The sequence below is a fragment of the Saccostrea echinata genome, unplaced genomic scaffold, assembly GCF_033153115.1.
Source record: "Saccostrea echinata isolate AGI-Se365-2 ecotype Australia unplaced genomic scaffold, CSIRO_AGI_Sech_v1 ptg000086l, whole genome shotgun sequence".
Taxonomy (NCBI): Eukaryota; Metazoa; Mollusca; class Bivalvia; order Ostreida; family Ostreidae; genus Saccostrea; species Saccostrea echinata.
Window position 1 is genome coordinate 606,143 of NW_026889835.1, and position 22,641 is coordinate 628,783.

Below are 22,641 nucleotides of genomic sequence, written 5' to 3' on the forward strand. Positions count from 1 at the left end.
TATTATATGTACCACATTTATAGGAACCTATTTTATCCTACAGACTACATGTACATGTATTAACTAAATCACAATTCTGTATTTGTCTTCATTATTACAGAAGTATCTTGATCGTGTTCCCTGCACCAAGAAGATGTCACTTTTAGCAGCAAGCTAGAAACCTTTATCAAATCTTTCCATACTTCTGATGGACACAATTCAAAATCTACTGAAGAATTTTAGTCTCTGACTTTAATATAAATAAACATGTATACAGAATATGGATTTAATGACTAACAAATGATCACATTTATACAAAACACCAGCCCATTCACGCAACTATTTGATAATCTGTATGTCAATGTTGATTGCATCTGGAAAAAAAGAAAAAAGAGTAAGACTCATTAGATATGAAATATTCCAGAGAAATAGATATTAGAATTGCTGTTGACAAATGATAGAGACCTAGAATTTACTATCAATCATGCTTCTTGACATTGTTGACTGACACATAATGGTAGAGGACAACCAGCAAAAATAATGTCACCCCAAGAGCATTTGCAAAAATGGCTAGCTGTACATCCGAGATCATCTTGTTAAATCTGCAAGACAAAATACTTTGTGTTAAAATTTTCCTTTAAAACTTTTAATTTAGGTTCAACACTAGCTGCAGAACTGTAGCTCTTTGGTTGCGAAATTTTGGACAGACAAACCAGAGAGCTACAGATCAATGCAAAAATCTTGTAAAGAAAATCTTAAATTGTAAAAACCTCCAATTTATAGCTACACTTTTTTGTCACTCTCTTCAGGTATTATTGTATTATATTGCATTATACGTGTTTCCCAGCTTAAAGGATGACTTTATTTAATTAACCATATTTTACTTGTATTCCTGCTACAAGGATGCATTATGTCTGGGGTTCCTGTTCATCACTGTGGTAGACTGGATAATGAGAAATACCAACAATAGGAGGAGAGGTATACATTGGAAATTTATGTCCACCTTAGAAGACCTGGATTGTGCAGACGATCTTGCACTTATTTCCAGCAAACACAGCGACATGCAAGAAAAGACCAGGAGATTGCATGACGTCACTGAATATACTGGCTTAAAAATTAATGTAGACAAGACAAAAAGCATGAGAATAAATGGAAAGAAGAATGATGCCATCAGGTTAAATGATAAGGAAGTAGAAGAGGTTGAAACATTTCTCTACCTGGGTGCCACAATGGACAAGACAGGAGGAACTGAGGCAGACATAGGGAGAAGGCTAGGCTTAGCCAGGACTGCTTTTGCATCCCTTACCAAAGTATGGAAGTCAGCACAATACAGCACTAAGACCAAACTTAAGATCTTCAACACAAATGTTTTATCTGTGTTGCTGTATTGTTCTGAACTATGGAGAACCACAGAGAAAGATGACGAAAAGCTGGACACATTCCATCGGAAATGCCTTAGGAGGATCTTAAAAATACACTGGCCTGAAAAGATATCTAATCAACAACTGTATGACAGAACAAGATCCATACCTCTATCAAGGACGATCAAAGGAAGGTGATGGATAGGCCACATCCTCCGAAGGGAAGCCAGCTCACACATAAGAACAGCTCTCACATGGGCCCCTGAGGGAAAGAGAAGAAGAGGATGGCCAAAGAACACCTGGCGACGCTCCGTTGAGAGAGAAAGGGAAGAACTAGGTTGGAGCAGCTGGAGGGAGGGGCAGGTTGTTGCCAGTGACCGCCGTAAGTGGCGTTCTTTGTTGAACGGCCTCATGCATCCTCCGGGGCACGGAGAGGATAAGTAAGTAAGTATGCCTGCTACTTCATTTACCTTTCATCGGTTACTAACAGCCCTAACGAGCTACAAAAAGCATCGCCATGAATCGTAGGACTTAGTTTTTACAATGCTTGGATCACAATGCAATGCGAATGCAATCGCTGCTAACTAGGTTCTCACAGTAACAACAGAGGTTCACCAAAATAATAAATTCACCTTGATTTAATACATATTGCAGATAAATAATAGATTAAGTGTTCATTGTTAAAATTTGCACTTTTCAGACTTTGTTTTGGTAATGTACCTTACATATGATGTCATGTAACATCACAGTCTACATGTTCCAAATGTCTTGTGCATATTGAAGAGGCAGATCTAAAAGCTGTCTTAAGTTAGAACTGAATAGGTATCCAGTAATACACATCTGCACTAGCCCTAATGGTCGCACCATCTACATATATATAATTATACCACGTCCAGTACAATCACTAGATTTAGCTACATAGCTTGAATAACTTACATATCTTTATTTAGCTACTAAAATTTGCTAATTTAGCAACTAACTCAAACTTATTTCTTAAATGGGCATTTTTTTAAGCATGTAAAAAAATCATACTTTTGTGCAGCGACAGTTTTGGACTTTTGAACTGTTCTGAAAACAATGCATGAAAAAATTGCTTTCCAAGATGTGTCTCCTTCAGAGCAGTTGAAATCAAAGTTCTAAAAGTTTTGGTGCTATATATACAACAGTTGATTTGTGACTAAACAGTTGCTTTTTGAATGATAACAAAGACCAATATTGGTTAACATTACAAGCTTAATTGATTGGTAATAATTTACCTCAGAGCAAAGTTATTGTACATATCCATGCTTTACTGAATACTGTACACAGTTACTCAAACAATGGATATACATCTTTTCTTCAAAGTGTTCAAAAGCAGCAATGTTTGAACTATCTTTGCGCTAGGTTGCTTTTTGTACAAATATCAGAAGTTACATACTTTGTCTATTTTGAATAAAAGCTATTTGGGAAAAAATGCATTAAAATAGCTAAATAAAGCTCTCTAAGTGCTAAATAAAGCTACGTACGTACTTGGTAATTCAAGCTCAGTAGCTAAATCCAGTGATTATACTGGACCTATGAGATGAACTGTATTACAGAAACACTTGCCTGTGGGAACAGATTATGCTTGATATTACCAGAGACATAATTAACATTCTATTTATGTCTCTTATATGTATATTCAGTAATCATGTTGAATCAAGGGACGCATAGTATGCTACAGGCCCCTGAGGAGTAAACGTGGTACCAGTGCCCCCTCCTCTTTTCCGCGTTTTGGATCACATGCATGACTAAATATTGTTATCCAAGACAAGGAAATAATGATGTATTAAGATCAATAAGTTCTTATTAAAGCATTCTTACACCTTTGATTCAAGCCGACAGCAGTCTCTGAAAATTGTTGTAGTTTTTTATCGTTGGGGTACGTGTTTCCGGTTTGAAATAAGATTGTCGATCCCGATCTAAAATACCTTTGATACAGAGGAGTCCGAAAGTAAAATACGAAAATGGAGAAGCGTTTCCTTAACGGAACTGGACACAATCTCACTCCCTCCCATTTGAAAAAAAATCCAAGTTTCGTTTTTTTTTTTTTTTTTAAATTAGTCAGTTTGATATTGGTTGATAAATGAAACAATTACCTGAATATATTACAACCCTGTAAAGAATTCATTGAAGTAATTAAATAATAAAACAAAATAAACTGATAGATGAAGACATATTTCCCCAAAATAAGAGAAATAGACAGTCAGAGATCAACAAAAAGATAGTTTAGTACTAGGTAATAACTCATACTGTTGATCTGTTTACAATTTTAAGCCTGTAGTTGCCTGTGCTAGTACCCTCCCATTTGTCACTCTAATGCTCTACCGACTGAGCTACCCAGGCCGATATCCACGGCCCAAACCATTACAGTCACTATCACCAGATTCAACAACACTTAGTGCTTAAAATTATAGAACGGTATACAAATTGTTAACCCAGCAAATTTAACGTTCAAGCTAGTATAACGGGTATTTTTCTCGTTTTTATTCATCTATTATTTACAAGTTTACCTGACCATTCAAATCTATAAAAGTAATACTTTTTGTAAAATATTGTACATATCGTTCTTCTATTCAATTGACCTATCAATTACATAATTTACAGTGATTTTAAAGAGCCATTTTCTGTAATGATTTGGACTTTTAGATAGGAGTTGTGGCACGTATAGTCTCAGGATTTCGCTAAACGCTCTAGACGATGAAAATCTTTGATACTGTAAACTCATATAGGCAAAAAGAGGGGGAAAAATGGTTGCTATGTGTTATGGTTGCCATGGTAACGTAACCTAAAGTTTGAAAACGACACTTTTAACATGTTCAGAGCCCCATAGTTAACGTTTGCTGCAACGCAAACAAGTGGCAATGACTGTTTCAAAATGTTGAGAGGCTGATGTTTTAAATGCATAATAAACATATTTAGAAAATCACATATTACATGGTTACTATGGCAACAAAGTATTTAAAATTAATTATTTTATTCATTCATTTTTATGAAGTCATACACTCAAAAATAAAAGCAATAATAAGTTAAAATGCAACCAAATAATAGAGAAAGATCCTTGTAACAAATATGATGAAATGTGATATTTCTTATCGATTGGCAATGGTTGTTATGATTTTAATTCCGCAAAGGGTTTCAAATTTATTCTCTCTATGTTTTAATCTGATATTAGCTTTTCAAAAAGTACATTTCTATATAACTAGTAATCAATTTTTAAAGGCATTGGTGTGGTCCAAATTTTCACATTTCAAAAAATTCAAATTAAATTCTTTAAATAAAGCGTTGCTATGGAAATTATAGGGAAAAAATACGCATAAAAAGTTAAACAAATATTTGGTTGCCTTGGATGTACCCTTGTATGTAGATTCCGAAACTTTTATGATTGATATTTATGAACAACTAACTGACTTTCATTTTTGTGTAATTTTTCTATAAAGTTAACAAAATCGAATATTTTCCTTTTTTGGTAGCCATACTGTTGTTTTCTTCATAAAACTTTATAAATATATGAAATTCAACTTTAGTTGTGTCAGATAAGTACTATTCAAGGTGAGTCAAATCAGTGTTTCTTGATGAAGAGGTAACTAAATTCCTAAAGCAGCAAAAATATCACTTCAAACCACTGATGCGTTGTTTCCATGGTTACACTTCGAAGTAGCAATTAATCCCAATTTTTCTTATGCTATCTGTGTTACAAGGTCCCAACAATGTATATTTGCCAGTCTTGGATTTCCATGTTTTTCATCAAAATAGCAGCATTAACCAAAACTTAGCGACAAAATTTGTGTGGCTACACAGTGTTACCATGGCAACCATGAAAGTTGATTTTAATTTTGCCAATACCTAACTACTTAAAGTAAACTATCTCTATTGTTTGTCTTGTGCTGTTGATTGAGTTTGATCATGTAACACCTATCATTAGGGATTATTATCATTAGTAAATATTATAAGCATTTTTCAGCTCAAAATATATTCCAAATGTACCCATGGTTACCATTTACTTAGAGATATATTCTAAATTAAAAAAAATTCTGGCATAAGTGGCAACAAGGTGTCTTTTTTTAAATGGTTTGTTTGATTTTCTTAGTCTTCATTAAGGTTCAATAAAGTTTCATAGTAACTGAAAATCTCAACATTTTTCCGGCTGTTATCATGTCAACCAAGACACATAGTAATTAATTTTATTTGATATATGTTTTTGGTGTCAAGTTGTAATAATGGGCAAAGTTTCATCAAAATCGGTGACAGTGCGTGGCAAGAAAGTTTAATTTGGTTACAGAGAATAGCTCTTTAAAATTATCATAGGTGAGTAACAAATGGGAACAACTTCTCTCAAAGTAAGGAACAAATTTCCTCACAAGATCAATGGAACCTTCTCCAGCACAAGAACCTTGGTCACAAGAATTTCACAAATCTGATAAAACTAAATAATTTATACCACTATATAATTTCCTGTCCTATCCCAAGAAGCCCTGTCCCGGACGGGGGTTGGGGGTGGGTGGGTTGAATCTTAAAATTTTGGGTGCATTCAGTTTGTCTGCTAAATATCCAGAAGCAGAGAAGAAAACTTTCAAAGAATTAATGCATTTTCACTATATAATCAATACAGCCCCGCCCTAACACCAGAACACCTGACCCAATGACCATGGATTTCACCTTTTTGGAAGAGGCACCCTTGCTCATCAAAACATGCACTTAGCTCATCCGCTAAAGAAGAAGGTTTTCAAAGAATCAATGCATTCTACTATACAATTAATAGAGCCCCACCCTAACACCAGAACTCCTGAACCAGGGACCATGAAATGCACAATTTTGGAAGAGACACTCCTGCTCATCATAACATCTGCTGAAGAATATTTTGGAAGATTTTAGGGGAAGACACTTTCCATAGTCAATTTTTGTCAGTTCGTGTGTGGGGAGGGGGAAGTAAACACTTTCCATTGGCAATCTTTGTCACACACATGACTCTCCTTTCCATCTTACGAGGGGTCTGTGTTTCCCAGGGGATGCAATGTCATCTTTAGCATTATTTTTACATAGAAATTTAATACCAGGGGGTCCTGACCCCTCCGACCCCCGCCCATCTAGATCCCCGCAAGGGTGCTACTGGCATTTGCGTGGATTTTTCCAGATTGAAAATTAAAATGGACAAGAGATATGGTGTATTGACATCCAAACAGAATAAGCCAAACAAGCAAGGGACGAGGTTTTGCTAGAGACCGACATATTCGGCTAATATTTTCTATATAGTTTTTAATGAGAAAAAAACACATAGAAATAGAGTGGATTTTTGCAATCTAATATCCAAAGACGACTTATGCACCAAAACCTTTTTACAACACTCTTAATTAAATGTCTTCTTTTGAAATTCTAATGTGTATTGATTAGCGCAATAAAAACTCTTCAAAGTCATCGGAGCGATATCTAAACTATCCATTGTCTTTAGTGTCTTCATAAAAACGAACAAATTCTTTGGTGAAAATGGAAGCAAGGACACAAAACAGCAGACGGCGTTTTTCCACATATTAAGCATTAATTAATGAATTTCTGAAATATAGTTCATCAACAAACAATATGTCCCGAAAACGTGTGAATACGTCAGGTTCGAAGCTAACGGGAAGGTCCACGAAATCTTCTATCGATACCTTCTCAGGAATGTGTTCTGATCACGAACTGGAAATATTAAATTTGTACTGTCGAACTTGTGATAAATTAGTATGTACTGACTGTGTCCTTAAAAAGCACAAATCTCACGACTGGTGCAAAGTCAGAGACATTGCAGACGAGAAACGTGCCGCGCTTTCAAAGAACACAAAGCTGGTTCACGAGAAGACCCTTCCCAAGATGAACCACACCCTACAGGATGTTGAACATATCGCTAAAGAAAACCAAAGGAAAAAGACCGAAACACAACGAAATATCGAAAAGCAAAGCACTGCAATTTTGACGAACGTTAGGAAGATGGAGACGAAGCTTAAGGAGGCGCTAGAACAGAGTTTTCAGTCATTTATAGAGGCGGAAAGGGAGCTTCGTGAAGACTTCAGGGATTTGTCTGGTTTGACAAAAGAGTGTGAGAAAATCTTACAGAGAGGAACCGATTCCGAGGTGATCACAGCGAACTGTAAGCTGGAAAGGTACATCAAACAAGTACATGAACTAGACATTGAGACATTCAAAAGTGATTCCTCCTTTCAAATAGGGAAAATCGACACTGAAACGTTAGAGAACATGTTTGGACAAGTCAGTCTCGTCCGACGACAAGGAAAGACTAATCCCGAATACATTCCAAAAATTGCTATTGGCGAGAGGAAGGCATTCTCATACACCAAAATACAGGACGATATAAGCTCCATTTGCTCTTTAGGGAATCGAATATGGCTTCATCCTCGAGGTTCAACAGAGAATTTTGCTCTGGATCATAATGGAAATCTTGCAAGTGTAAAAGATTTCGGTGTAGTTGTGTCGTATGGTTTTGCAAAATCACAAGATGGGTGTCTCTTATGTGTGGATTTTGTTGGTAAGGTGATTTTAAAGCTCTCTGGAGACAGAACACTGTCAAAAGTCATCAACACCGACCCTTTGAAGCCTTTGTCTATCTGCATGACCCGTGAAGGTCAATATCTTGCTTGTCTAGAAGACAGCACAACCACTAACAGTCATACTAAGACAAGCCATTGTAGGGTATTTAGACTTTCTATAAGCGGTCGTATCATCCAGAGCATCGGGTCCAGACTTTTTAACATGCCAAGAAAAGTTGTGGAGAACGCTAACACCGATATCTGCGTGATTGACAGAATGCCCGACCAGAACAGCCGACTGTGTGTTCTTTCGTCCGGTGGTGTTCTAAAATTCGAGATCTCCACTAAATCTCCCTGGGACGTTTGCTGTGATCAGTACTCCAATATAATCGTCATCAGTCGCCATTGCTCTGACGTCACGATTCTCGATAAGAATGGACTTCCTTTGGAGACGTTTTTAGCCGCAGATACTTTTAAAAGTGCATTGTCTGTTAGCATGGACAGTAACTCAATATGGGTTGGAGGAACCAATGGATGTGTTGCCGAAATAGAATTCACATACAGCTGATTCTGTTTTGGGAGCGTAGAAAAATTATCCAGGCGACCTTTAATAGATATTAATTTAGAGTGGATGTACATAACTGTATAGTGTGCTGTATGAATGGTCCATGCACGGGAGGATTATCGGATGAGGCACCTCGTAGCAGTGATCGATTCACATAAATAGCATGAAATCCCCTTTGTTCACGTTTTATAATTCTAAAATAAGCACTATGCCACTTCAAGAAAAAAATGATTGCAAATCTGCATGACCTTTTATCAATATTTATTTGTACATGTACGAGGGTTGTTCGAAAAGTTCGTGGACTGATGCGATAAAATTAATACTATGTAGTCTATGCTTACAAAATTTTTAATGAACATAAAACAACAAAAGTTAAAGAAATGTTGAAAATTTTAGCTTGGTACCTTGACTATTTACATACATCATACATTATCATAAAATAAAAAAGACAAAAAAGATATGATCACCCGGCGCTGTCGCCATTTAGTTTCATGGCGTCATTGTTTTACAATGTCCACATTCTTATCTTAATGAGTTTCCTTGGAGTTAAGTAAACTTTAAGATTTAAACCCGTCTTGTTTATACTATTTTAAAATGTCATGAACAGCTGATTTCAATGCATATAATGAAATATATGGAGATAACGAACAGTATTCAAGCTCAAAAGTCCACTAAACAATACAAAATAGGAGCAGAGCAAACACGGACCTCCAAACATCAGAGGTGGGATATTGTAAATAGATCTGAAAGACCCCCTCACTTGATTATAACAGCATATTTGCTTGTCGGAGTTCAACATCTATCACACATGATCAACGTCACTTTTCGACGTGACAAACTTTGAACACCCTTACTACAAATCGACATTCACTTTTACATCTCTCGTCTCTGATCTTTTTCGGTGTTTAAAAACAAGTACTCTGAATGCATCTTATTTTTCAGTAGCCCATTTAAATATTTCCTAGGTCTATTCATTCCAAAATACTTATTTTTAACAATGGTCCTATTTTTGCCTATTTTCATCAACTTGTTTATCAGTAGCCTGCCTCGTTTAAAAGTTGATCATACTCGGAACAATCGGCTCGGAGACATAAAAACAATATGGAGGTGATTGAGGAATATTAACACATAAAGTTATAGGAAAAGTTTAAGTAATTCCATTTGTCATATAGTTGTGCTGTTTATTGGTCATTAACGTTTTAGAAAATAAAACATCCAAGTTTGAAGCAGACATGGCAGACTCTTTGATGCCTCACTATTATTTCGAGTTCACTGGGATACACCGAGTTGACATATGAATGAAATTAACTATTATTAATTGACAAATGCCTTTTCAATGTACTCGTTTATGACCAAATGATGACTTTTATATGCTGGGCCTTTGCCAATTACGGTGTTTGTATTTGTACCAATAAACGTTTGCAATTTGTAAACATTTGATAAAACGATATATTGAAGTTTGAATTGAAAGCCACGGCAAGAGTTTCTTCTTATGTAGAAGTTTTTTGAATAAAGTCTGCTTCATAAGAATATAAAAACATGCGCTTATCAAATGAGCACAATCAGCGCCTAGGAATCTCCAACAACATTCAAACCATATTTCTAATACAAACGTGCTACTTTTTAATTCCTTTGCAGAAATCTTCTGTGTGTGCTCATTGATTCTGATGTCATATTATTTCACACAAAGCGGGATCCTTTTATAGATTATGTGTACAGACATATTTGGGGATTTATTTTTGATATACTCTGTAATGTTTTTTGGATCGGGATCGAAATTTCACTTACCTGCAGCCAATCAAATGTGAAGAAAATTTGACAGCTCGACAACAAAGGACTGGCGGGAGGCTGTGCACAATTTTGTTAAAATTTAGTTAAAGACGCTCAATATACTTGCAGAAATGTCCTCTGCTTGTCGAATGGTAAGAAATGTTTACTACAATATCATAAAAAACTCTGAAACTCCGTAAGTACCGTAGTTCCAGGCGGTACATGTGACACCAGAATTTCCTCTGTTCTTTTTCTCTAACATGCAATGAGTTAAAAAGGATATAAGTATTGTTAATAAAGAATATTTTGAATTTTAATTCAAATCACAATACCATTAGGCACTGTTCAACATATGAAACCTTGACGTTTCTAACACTTATGCGGGGAAAATCATTATGTGTATAAATAGGGCCCTGTTGTACAGGTTGGGCACACCCCACCAAATGGTCATTTATCCCCCGTTTGGTGGACAATCTCCCATATCGGAGACGACTTTTACTGACGAAATGGTGGACTTTTTTATTCTATTCCAAATTTTATTAAAATAAAGCAAAAGCGCATTTGCATAGGCATTGGGGAATTTTAGTGAATATATTCCTCGCACAATTAACATTAGGGCTGGGACGATATATCGAGATATCGATAAAATCGATCTTGAATTAGTTCGATACGCGTATCGAGACGTTAGCGGAAATATCGATCCGGAAAACAAAATTCCCGCCTTGTTTATTCTTTGTTTTACCTCGGAAATTACTTTCAATTTTTAGCCAATGAGAACGGTTTTCTGTAGGTAAGCCCGGGACTGTAGTGTTATGGAAAATGGCAACCGAAAGAACACGTGAAAACTCGTGGGTCTCCCTGGACACTCCAACTATAAAGAAGTCCAACGTTTGGACTCATTTCGGATTTCCTGTTTATGACAACGAATCAAAAAAATTTATAGACAAACAAAAAACGGTATGTCGCCATTGTAAAGTAATGGTCCCGTACAATGGTAATACAACAAATATGCGTGTGCATTTAAAGAGACATCATCCAAACATAAAACTTGATTGTGTTACTGATGACAAAAAAAACCCCTATTTCTCAGAAAACAATTCAAGCGAATCTACCATCATTTTCAAAATATTCAAATTCATCATCAAGAGCAGCAGACATAAACCGGGCTGTGGCAGGATTTATTGTGTCTGACATGAGACCGCTAGGCATAGTGGACAACCTAGAGTTCAAAGTACTGTTACAGAAACTTGATCCTCGCTATGTTTTGCCATGTAGAAGACATTTTGCAGATAAGATTATTCCTGAAATGTACAGTGAGAAAAAAAGAGAAATTGGAGAAAAATTACAGAAGGCTCAATCAATTGCACTAACAACAGATTCTTGGACATCAAGAGCCTGTCAATCGTATATGACTGTCACAGTGCACTTTGTTGCTGATGATTGGACAATAAAAAATTTCGTTCTTTCAACAAAGATGCTAGCTGTTTCACATACAGGGGAAAACCTTGGGAATGCCTTGATTGAAGTGATGGGTGAGTGGTCTTTATTACGATACAAATCAGACAGTTCCACAGTTGCTATAACATCAGACAATGCCTCAAATATGGACATTGCTGCCAGGGTAGGAGGATTTGAGCCACATATTAAATGTTTTGCTCATACTTTAAACCTTGCGTCTCAAAAGGCACTGAAGACACCATCATTGGCCAAGCTTGTTTCCCGCATAAAGCGAATTGTTGCTTTTTTCCACAAATCTACAACTGCCACTGCTGTGCTCAAAGCAAAACAGTCTCTCTTAAACATACCTGAACATAAACTCATCATAGATGTAGCAACCAGGTGGAACAGTAGTTTTGAAATGATAACACGTTTTCTTGAGCAACAACCTGCTATTTTATCAGCCCTTACATCTAATGAGGTAAAAAGGAATGTGAAGGACATTGTAACCCTTTCGGACATGGACATTAATGATGCTGAAAAAGCAATTGATGTCTTGAAACCTTTGAAAACTGCCACAACTATTATGTGTGACCAGCATTTCCCCACTGTGTCCATGATATTTCCACTGCGTTCACAGATCCTTGACAGCATGGTTGAGAAAGCAGGTGACTGCAAACTAATAAGGGAAGTGAAGGAAGCAATTCGTTCTGACCTTACACCACGTTACAGAGATGATACTGTTGAGAATTTTCTCTTGATGTCAACAGCCCTGGACCCAAGATTTCGTTCCCTGCCTCATGTGGATGACAGCAGACGTCAAGAAGTGTATGACCTGATTGAGAACATGGCACTTACCTTTTGTGAAGCAATTAAGGTGAATTCTTGGTGATGATACAATTTAGTATACTATCTCTGAATTTTATTTATGTATTGCAAATTCATTATTTGTTATCTGATATAATTATTTTATTCATGTTTTAAGCTTTCATAAATGAAATGAATAAAATTACTGAAATGAGTGAGGTTATAACTTAACTTTTTTTTTTAGAATTTATAGTGTTTTCTTTTATGCTTAAAGGTCAAAGTTGAAAAGAATGATGATGTTCCTCCACAGGCAGAGCTACCAGAAATGCCTCAGATGCTTGGAACCCCAGCCCTACCCCAATTACCTCAACTTGATGATATCAATGATGGTATAAATCACTGTTTCATATTAATCAAATTAATTAATGTTTTAAGGGGAGCTCATGTCATGTCTTTACTTTATTGAAATATTTTAGTTGAAGACAAATCAGACATTCTACCTGCAAAGAGGTCAAAAGGAGCAATGGAAGACCTTTTTGGTGATGTGTTTATTGTCAGCGCAACTCCAGGAAGGAGTACTTCTGATTTAGTCCACGATGAAGTAGAGAGATACAGATCAGAATCCAATATCGCTTTAAATGCTGATCCATTACAGTGGTGGAAGAGCCACCTTGACAAATTTCCAAAGCTTTCTATTGTTGCACAGGCATTCCTTGGTATTCCTGGTACGTCTGTACCTAGTGAAAGAGTGTTCAGTTGTGCAGGTGATATTGTTACTGCTACTCGATCCTGTCTAGACCCTGAGCTGGTAGATAAGCTGATATTTTTGAAGATGAACTTTAGATATTGACTTGTAAGAAAGAAATTAAATTTGAGTCAATTGAAAAAAGATGTTCAATCAGTTTTCTGTGCCATTTGTAAAACCAAAGCATGTTTAAGTTGCATTTGTTAATTTTTTTTCTATGATTGTAACAAAAGTTTTGAGTTTTCTGTGTCATTTGCAAAAACAAAAACATGTTCAAATAATATTTTTTTTTATCTGATATGCTAAAAATTTTAAGGATACTCATTTTTCTCCAAATAGCCTAAAATCTTGTGTTATAAATATCTATTGTTCACACATTGTCACCCCTCTCTAGTCAGAATCAATAAAATCACATTATTGTAACTAATTACAAAGTTATGCAATATGTACATCTAGTCATTGTATTGTTACTTGCAATGTTTTACATTCATTTACATGTTAAGAGTTAAAAGGTTCCATTAAACCAATCAAGCATAAATTGATTACACTAGATCAAATTTGAAATCAAATTTAATACAAATCCTGCATGTATTCCTATTTGTCTTTCATATTTTTTGTTTTATATATATATAGGTAATATAAATAAAATGTTATTTGTTTTGAAACTTATTGTTCTTTACATGTACTGTAAAACCAATGGAAATATCGTGATACGTATCGTATCGGCATGCAAATATCGTGATATGTATCGATACGGCAAACACTGTATCGTCCCAGCCCTAATTAACATAGCTCAATCGATTTTCCATGTGCAATTTCTCCATAACTTCGTAAAAACGATACCCATAGTTGTCCGTAACAGCCGAACTTCTTGATCAATCAATCAAAAAAAATTTGATTGTGTCTAGTACGATAAAATTCTATTTTATCCAGTGGTTTAACTCTTGATAAGTTAACTTTCAATCGCTCTTATAATCTTCGTCAATATTTATTTCCATAAAACCCCGTTAAACACGAGCTCCTCATTACTTTACTGGTATGGTGGGCACTCATTGCTATAAAGTTAAATTTTTCTATACTTGAACATTATTTTTCTTTTAGGATGAAGTTCCATATTCCATGCGACCTTTTTGGTTTAATATGTATATTCCTGATGAATTTAATATATTTGATAAATAATTTTCAATAAAAGATTTACATAGTGACTTTTACAATTATTCTTTGTTTTGTTCCAAGTACATCGTTTTAAAACAATAATTATATCAAAATCTAACTTCATTTACTATTTTTATAAAGAACAAAGCCATTACGTACAAAAAAAAACGAAATAAAGGCGAAAACTTATTTTTCTTTTGATTTCCTAATTGAAAATTAACACAAATGTGCCTCCGTAGTTAAATCCGACTTTTGACCAGGTTAAAAAAAAGATAATCGTTTTTATTGGTTTGCATTATTTGATTGGTTGCCCGAATAATCGAAATAGAAAGTAAAGAACGTGATTGACAGGTGCAGCATCGTTGGAGAAGGAGGGAATTTTCTTTTTAAGTAAAAACTGAGAAACGTTGCTCTTGTTTACGTACGTGACGTTCTATGTCAAATTTTTGAACGACTCTTCGCAAAAAATTACACATTGAATTTCCGATTTTTTTCACTCAGAACACCGATAAATATCTATATTTTATTCCACATGGTTTAAAATTATGCGCCATTCCACGCCATTCTAGAAAATTGAACACAACCATTTTTCTCTCCCAAATGGTCAGTAAAATTCGTCTCCGATATGGGAGATTGTCCACCAGACGGGGGATAAATGACCATTTGGTGGGGTGTGCCCAACCTGTTGTAAGCTTGCGAAATTATCATTTGCTGAAGGTATTTAAGCGATTAGTGTAAAAGATATCTGTTTTTCATATTGTTTAAATTTTCTCTTATGGTATTTAGAAGAAAGGCAAATGCCTTGTAATTGCCATTTTGAAAGGGTGAAATTAAAGGTTATCATTTGCAATTGGTCTTTCAAAGATTTTGTTCCACTGACTTTCATTGAATATGTGTTGATGCAGATGAATGGAATGTAAGAACTCAGTTGGATATATATATATGATACTGAAAACATTAGACTGTTTTTAAATTTGGGAGGAATAGTACATAAATTAATTTGGCTAGATATTTGGACTGACGCCTTCACCGAATCTTGGGACAGACACGTTTGGAAATTCAGCCCCAAATTTGATCGCTTGTCGCAGTTAAAATGGGGACATACCTGTGTTTCACCTGCTTTATTTTGTCTCCTCAAACATCTTGTACCTTTTTTTTTAAATAAATGAGTTCCAATAGAGTCATTTGGAGGCTTTACATCAACGCACATTTCTGTGCATCATCTTCAAGGTTCCTGAGGATGATGAGTGAAAATGGCAAGGGTTTCAAAACAGATACACTAGCTGTAAAAATTGTGGGAGAAATACTTAGTCAAGATAAGATATAGAGATTTTATTTAAATAGTTTGAAGGATGTTCAAGCTGCAAATCTGAAGCAGGCGAAACACAGGTATGTCCCGATTTTAACCTCGACAAGCGATCAAAGTTTGGGCTGAATTTCCAGACGTGAAGTATGAAGGACTTTCCCGAGAATCATAGTGTACTTCTCTTTAAAGTTTTATTTTTTATTGTTCTCCACTTGTTTTGGATTACATTTAAGTCAGGAGATTTTAGGGCCAGGTGTTACATTTTAATTCATTTTCAATCTTCCACTGTTTTGTAACAGTTGAATGTAGTGTAATTCTCTGAGGAGTTTAATTTTTATTGTTCTCCCCACATTTTCATTACATTTATTAAGTCAGGAGATTTGAGGGCCAGGTCATTCATTTTAATTCTTTTTCAATCTTCCACTGTTATGTAACACCTCCTAATAATCCTTGAAGATAAAACATTGCTGCTTAAAGTCTGTTGCCTATCATGCCTCACACATCTAATTATTTTTCTGTCCACAAGAACATTTTTTTTTTTTGGACGACCGCTTAGGTGCTCATCTTTGTGTTGATCCCTATTTCTGCAATGGTTTCAGTAATCAAGATATTGAAGACTGATTTATATTAATTAATTCTGCAATTTGATTTTAATGAAAAATCAAGTAAATGTGGTACATATTAAATAATTAATGCATTACACAACTGTACTTTTATATGTTGGTTTTATAAATGTTAAAGGTTTGAAGACTATTTTATGATGAGAGAAAGACAAGAACTACAAAATGGATATTTTGAAGACTTCTTTTTTTTAAATAATACAATAAATATAGAATGGATAAAAAAAACCCCGGTATATCTTGCGTTGCTTTATACGAGGGGCATTTCAAAAGTTCTGGCAACTGGTATATAAAATTTTAACTACGTTACGGATTAAAATGACTCTGATACCACTGTAAAGCTTAGGCAAATATGGATTAGTAGTGACGTCATTTTACATTCAAAATGACGTATAGGTCTGCTAAAATGACGTCATAATTAGGTATACTCTGTATACTGGACATAAAAATGACTGATAAGGAGAACAATTTTTTTGTTGAGCAAAGAGCGTATTGCAAAATTCGCTCATTGCTTGGCTTTACGGCAACAGAAATAAAAGCCGATTTAGATGTAGTATATAGAGAGCATGCTCTTTCATATCGAGCAATAGCAAGATGGGTAGTTCAATTTAAAGAGGGTAGAAAATCAATTGAAGATGACCCCCGTTCGGGGCGTCCAGTTTGTGCATATGGCGAAAAAGAAATCGTTGCTGTTCAAAATACGATGGCTGATGATGCTAGATATACAGTTGAGGAAATAGCAGACTTAACTAACATTAATTCGTCAGCAGTTTTTTGTATTTTAAAGGAAAACTTAAAGCTTAGGAAAGTCTGTGCTAGATGGGTGCTTCATCTTCTCTCGGAAGAGCAAAAGCGCATACGGGTAGAAATGGCTTCACAGTTACTAACAATTTATGAAGATTGTGACCAAAGGTGAATAAATGAGATTGTTACTGTTGATGAAACATGGATATATTTTTTTGAACCGGAAACTAAGCTCAATAATAAAGTTTGGATCGGTGAAAATGATACAAGGCCTCAAAGAGGACTGTGGGGCAGCATTTTCCACATGGATTTCAAGACTGAAAAAGCGTGTCCAGGTCAACGGAGACTATTTTGAGGGATTGATATAATTTAATTTATGATAATGACGCTCATTAATTTACCACACACCAGTTGCCAGAACTTTTAAAATGCCCCTCGTAAAGTATCACATCTGATCATTCGAAAACAATTTCTTCAATATATATCCCTATTTAGAAAATATATCTGTGTGTGTATATATATATATATATATATATATATATATATATATATATATATATATATATATATAAATATATATATAAATATAAATATATATATATATATATATATATATATATATATATATATATATATATATATATATATATATATATATATATGAACTGTGAATGCATTATATTTAGTGTGTACAATATTTGGCAGAAATTGATTCATTAATAAATAAGGCTAGTTTTGATTTAGTACATTTCTGAATGTGCTAGATATATAATTAAGGAATGTTTTCTAAGTTCTGTGTGAGTTATTGGTGTGTAAATCACAGAGACTTGTCACGTAGGCATATTTCATGAAGCATGTTAGCGCTTCATGAAAAATATGCGTACGTGCAAGTCTGTGTGATTTACACACCAATAACTCACACAGAACTTAAAAACATTCCTTATATTTACAATTTACATGCATAAATGCACCAAAATAATACTCAATGTTTGAATTTCTCGCTGCCCTATATCGTCATGTTTTTATTAACGTCTCTGTAGCCTCATTTTGACATCACTTTAGCACAAGTTTCTCCAAGTATATTTCTACGCGTGAGTATACACAAAAATGGCTTTCAAATAAATTTTACAGTTGGCTTAGTAGAAAAATACAGCAAATGTAAATATATATAAATGCAAAGATATTTAGCTATGTACTTGATTTACCGGATGATGCTTTCTGCCAAAAGTACTAAAAAGAATAAAGAATATACAGCCAAATGTGATACGTTTACATGTCAATTTATAAATATATATATATATGATACATTTCACATGACTTCACAGACCAATATGGCATATTCATATTTATTTACATTTCCAAATATTTTTCCTTAAGATTCTTTGCAAATTAGAAAAAGTTCATGTTCTCTTGAACTACCGTGGGATGAATAAGAATATTTCCATTGTGATGTGATTAAAGTCAAAAAATAGTGCAAACTTTTTTTTTTCAAAAATGATCGTTGAATGACAAAAATATGTGGCAAGTCATCAGAAAAATAATGTAAATATAAGATATGAATTTAATTTTTTAGAATTCATGAGGTACATGAACAACAATGCTTCACACCTGCATATTTATCATGAAGCGTTAACGCGCTTCTTGAAATATGCCTGCTTGAAGCATCGTAGTTCATGTCCTCATGAATTCTCAAAAATTAAATTCATCTCGTAAGTAAACTCCTCCTCTTCAGCTGATTAGCCCAATCATTAATTAGCACATTCAAGTCTTAAAAATGATGTAGTTCTAATCATATATTACTGTCTACATGTATTAGCGAACAAGAAGCAGCAAGGTGCTAAAATATGATTACCGGTACTGCTAAAATATGTATGTTAACAATTTCTAAATTAATTTTTCAAGACGAGCGTTTTTGAAGACAGCTTCTTTTAAATTGTTGTACTCGACGGCTTTGGGAGTTTGAATGGAATTGTCTAATTTGTAGCATCCCAATCTTTATTTATGAGATGTTGTTCAAAGGATGTGTAGGGCAGGTAATTAAAGTAATTAAAAATAGAGTAAAAAATCAAGGGGAGATATGCACTAAAAACAGAAATTTACCAGTACTGAGGATTATGGTTTTTTTTTTAGTATTTCAAGTAATTAAAGTACATGTAATTAAAAATAGAGAAAAAAATCAAGGGGAGATATGCACTAAAAACAGAAATTTACCAGTACTGAGAATTATGGTTTTTTTTTAGTATTTCAAGTAATTAAAGTACATGTAATTAAAAATAGAGAAAAAAATCAAGGGGAGATATGCACTAAAAACAGAAATTTACCAGTACTGAGGATTATGGTTTTTTTTTAGTATTTCAAGTAATTAAAGTACATGTAATTAAAAATAGAGAAAAAAATCAAGGGGAGATATGCACTAAAAACAGAAATTTACCAGTACTGAGGATTATGGTTTTTTTTTAGTATTTCAAGTAATTAAAGTACATGTAATTAAAAATAGAGAAAAAAATCAAGGGGAGATATGCACTAAAAACAGAAATTTACCAGTACTGAGGATTATGGTTTTTTTTTAGTATTTCAAGTAATTAAAGTACATGTAATTAAAAATAGAGAAAAAAATCAAGGGGAGATATGCACTAAAAACAGAAATTTACCAGTACTGAGGATTATGGTTTTTTTTTAGTATTTCAAGTAATTAAAGTACATGTAATTAAAAATAGAGAAAAAAATTAAGGGGAGATATGCACTAAAACAGAAATTTACCAGTACTGAGGATTATGGTTTTTTTTTAGTATTTCAAGTAATTAAAGTACATGTAATTAAAAATAGAGAAAAAAATCAAGGGGAGATATGCACTAAAAACAGAAATTTACCAGTACTGAGGATTATGGTTTTTTTTTAGTATTTCAAGTAATTAAAGTACATGTAATTAAAAATAGAGAAAAAAATCAAGGGGAGATATGCACTAAAAACAGAAATTTACCAGTACTGAGGATTATGGTTTTTTTTTAGTATTTCAAGTAATTAAAGTACATGTAATTAAAAATAGAGAAAAAAATCAAGGGGAGATATGCACCAGAAAGAGAAATTTACCAGTACTGAGGATTATGGTTTTTTTTTTAGTATTTCTGTTTTTTTTTTAAATTAATTACCGCTCATGCTGAAAAATTATAATTAAAGCCTGCTTTCCCAAATTTACTTATTTGTGAAATTGAAAGTTGAAATAAAAAAGAAAGTGCTTAAGTTAATGTATTTCTTTCCCCCTCCTTTTATGTATATATGTGTAGTTTTGAAATCTTTTCCAGTGGTATCTTTCTTTTTTATTTTAAGGTAATAGAAAAAAAATAGATAATGTAGGATTTGTATAATATTAGTTTATGTGCATATCTTTTAAAAAAAAAAAATTCTAGAGTTTGCAGTATTGATGTCAAATATGGAATGTAGAATGAGGTTGTATATATATTTTAAGTGGTGATGATGATGGTATGTCTAGAAGATCTGGAGGAGGAATACCTGGTAGTAATTTATTCATTTATCATATGGCATATACAAAAATCTCAGTGTATCATTGGTGTAGAATATATTGAAACAATTTCATAACCTAATCCATTCCGTAGAATTTATGTTTTATTAAATCATGAATTTTTTTAAAGACAAAATTAGAAAAATGGAAAAACAAGTATACAGCATGATAGGCAGTGTCTGAAATTGGATTATCTCCCTTAGCCCATTATGACATTTTTCTGCATGATCATGTTTACAAAAAGTTTAAAAAAGAAATTAAAGTTTAATTAAAAAAGGATAAAGAAAAGAAATACAGTAAAAGAACAGAAACATGCATATAGTAGGATTATTTTCCCCCAAAAATTAAATGCTCATTTTCTGTAGTATTTTTTATCAGAGATACAGATACCAAGTTTTTGAGTTTTCATCTCGGTAATATGCCAAAAGATGCATGAGATATAGAATACTTTCAGATCCTCCAGCTGTATCCAGATATCATTTATTAGTGTCAGAAGAAATAAAAAAAATATGTATATACATGTAAGTTGGCAAAATTTTGGGGGGAAATTGAACCCATAGAAACAGCTAGTCTAAATATTAGAATGTGCTTATATTGAGTTATCTTTCTTGAGCCTGTGAAACCAAATCTTGTGCCTGTGGCAACACAGCAGGCATCCAACAGCAGCTGTATGCAAATGAGGGTGGATTTTTATTTCAATGGCCTCAAGCTAATTTATTTTCTTTGTTGTGTTCATAATAGACTGTCATTTGGGGGCTGAATTGCACATGTGCTTTTCAGAAAGAAGTTAGGGAAAATCAATGATACTTAAATTTTTGAACTTTTAGTACAGGGGATCTGTAGTCATTAATTACTGAATAAAAAAGTCCCTAAATCAAGTAAAAGTAAATGAGCTTTCCTTGAAAAAGAAATTTTAACATACAGGGTAAATTATCACTTATTTCTTCATCTTGTAAGCATTTAAAAGAGATATTGCATAATTAATCAATATTGCATAATTAATCATCTTTTATGCCTATACTGTCTGTTATATTCAGAGCTTAGTGTACTCAAGGTCTGCAATAAACAATCCAGAGAGAGAGAGATTTTAAAAAAAATAAGTATTTAGTAGGAATTAATTGTCTAGCAGATTTTGCAAAAAGTAAATTTTTGTGAGGATAAGAGAATTTTTGTTGGGGAAAAAATAATATTAGTGGCCAATTTAAGATGCTGTCTGCCTGTTACCTCATGTAATCCCTCAGAGTGCGAGAATAAGGTGCTAATTTTAATATGTATTGGTGAAAGTTTTATTCTATTGTCATTTGTCTTCCCACATGCATTATCAAAGCAAAATATTATAGAATTAGCCAAGGATGGAATTCCCAAGCTGAGTGTACCACATGGCTGAGGAATTGTGAACCAGAAAATCTGACATTTCCTCCCTGTGAGTTTAACCCCAGCAGGCCATTTTTCCATACTTCTCTTGTACATGACAGTTGCTAGGGTAACAGCGCTGCTGACAGTAAAAACGAATTCAGTGTCAAATGCGAGAGGAAAGAGATTTGATTGGTTGGCTATTAGTGTAACAATACCATGGCTCGGGGGAGAGAGGAAAAAGAGATGGGGGCTAAATAGGAATTGACCATTATCAGGGTAGCTTTGCTCATTATTTGGAATGGGACAATAGGGGCGTCATTGATGTTAAGGACATAATTTTTATCACCTGTGTATTACAGAGCCAGCTTTTGACTAAATTGTATTTAATTAAATTGGCAGATTTAACTGATGATGTGAGGCCATTAACTGGGGGAAATGAAAAGCATTACCAGATGATGTTCAAGAAATGAAGAGGCATTAAATTTTATGTATATAATTCAGCAGTTAATTTAAAGGAGAGAGAGAGAGAAAAAAAACCCTGAGTTTTTAAAGTCTTGGTGATACCTTAATTTTACTAAATTTTTATCTTATTTGACAGGTATCAGATGTGATATGGGATATATCTAGAAGTATTGCTATTGCATATGTACAAAAAGCATGTTTACTGGAAAAAGAAAAAAAACCCTCTTAATTGTGCTTATAATTCATTATTATTGCTAAAGTTATTTGAGAGTGAG

The 22,641-nt window shown here is 33.9% G+C and overlaps 3 protein-coding genes and 1 long non-coding RNA gene across 4 annotated transcripts in view; all 4 read left to right on the forward strand.

Moving 5' to 3' along the window:
- The first annotated feature begins 929 nt into the window (after positions 1 to 929).
- On the forward strand, positions 930 to 1,538 carry LOC133177049 (uncharacterized). The gene has a single exon (XM_061312139.1). The coding sequence runs from the start codon at positions 930 to 932 to the stop codon at positions 1,536 to 1,538; it is 609 nt and encodes a 202-aa protein (XP_061168123.1).
- Positions 1,539 to 6,935: 5,397 nt separating this feature from the next.
- LOC133177050 (uncharacterized) lies at positions 6,936 to 8,447 on the forward strand. Its single transcript, XM_061312140.1, has one exon. The coding sequence runs from the start codon at positions 6,936 to 6,938 to the stop codon at positions 8,445 to 8,447; it is 1,512 nt and encodes a 503-aa protein (XP_061168124.1).
- A 1,815-nt stretch (positions 8,448 to 10,262) lies between these two features.
- LOC133177147 (uncharacterized) overlaps positions 10,263 to 22,641 on the forward strand; it is an 80,280-nt gene continuing 67,901 nt past the window's right edge. The window contains exon 1 of the long non-coding RNA XR_009719611.1: positions 10,263 to 10,366. This is a non-coding gene — a long non-coding RNA (uncharacterized LOC133177147). The remainder of the gene's footprint in view (positions 10,367 to 22,641) is intronic.
- LOC133177126 (E3 SUMO-protein ligase ZBED1-like) lies at positions 11,034 to 13,308 on the forward strand. The gene is made up of 4 exons (XM_061312224.1): positions 11,034 to 11,171; positions 11,305 to 12,528; positions 12,733 to 12,847; positions 12,935 to 13,308. The coding sequence occupies exons 1-4, from the start codon at positions 11,034 to 11,036 to the stop codon at positions 13,306 to 13,308; spliced, it is 1,851 nt and encodes a 616-aa protein (XP_061168208.1).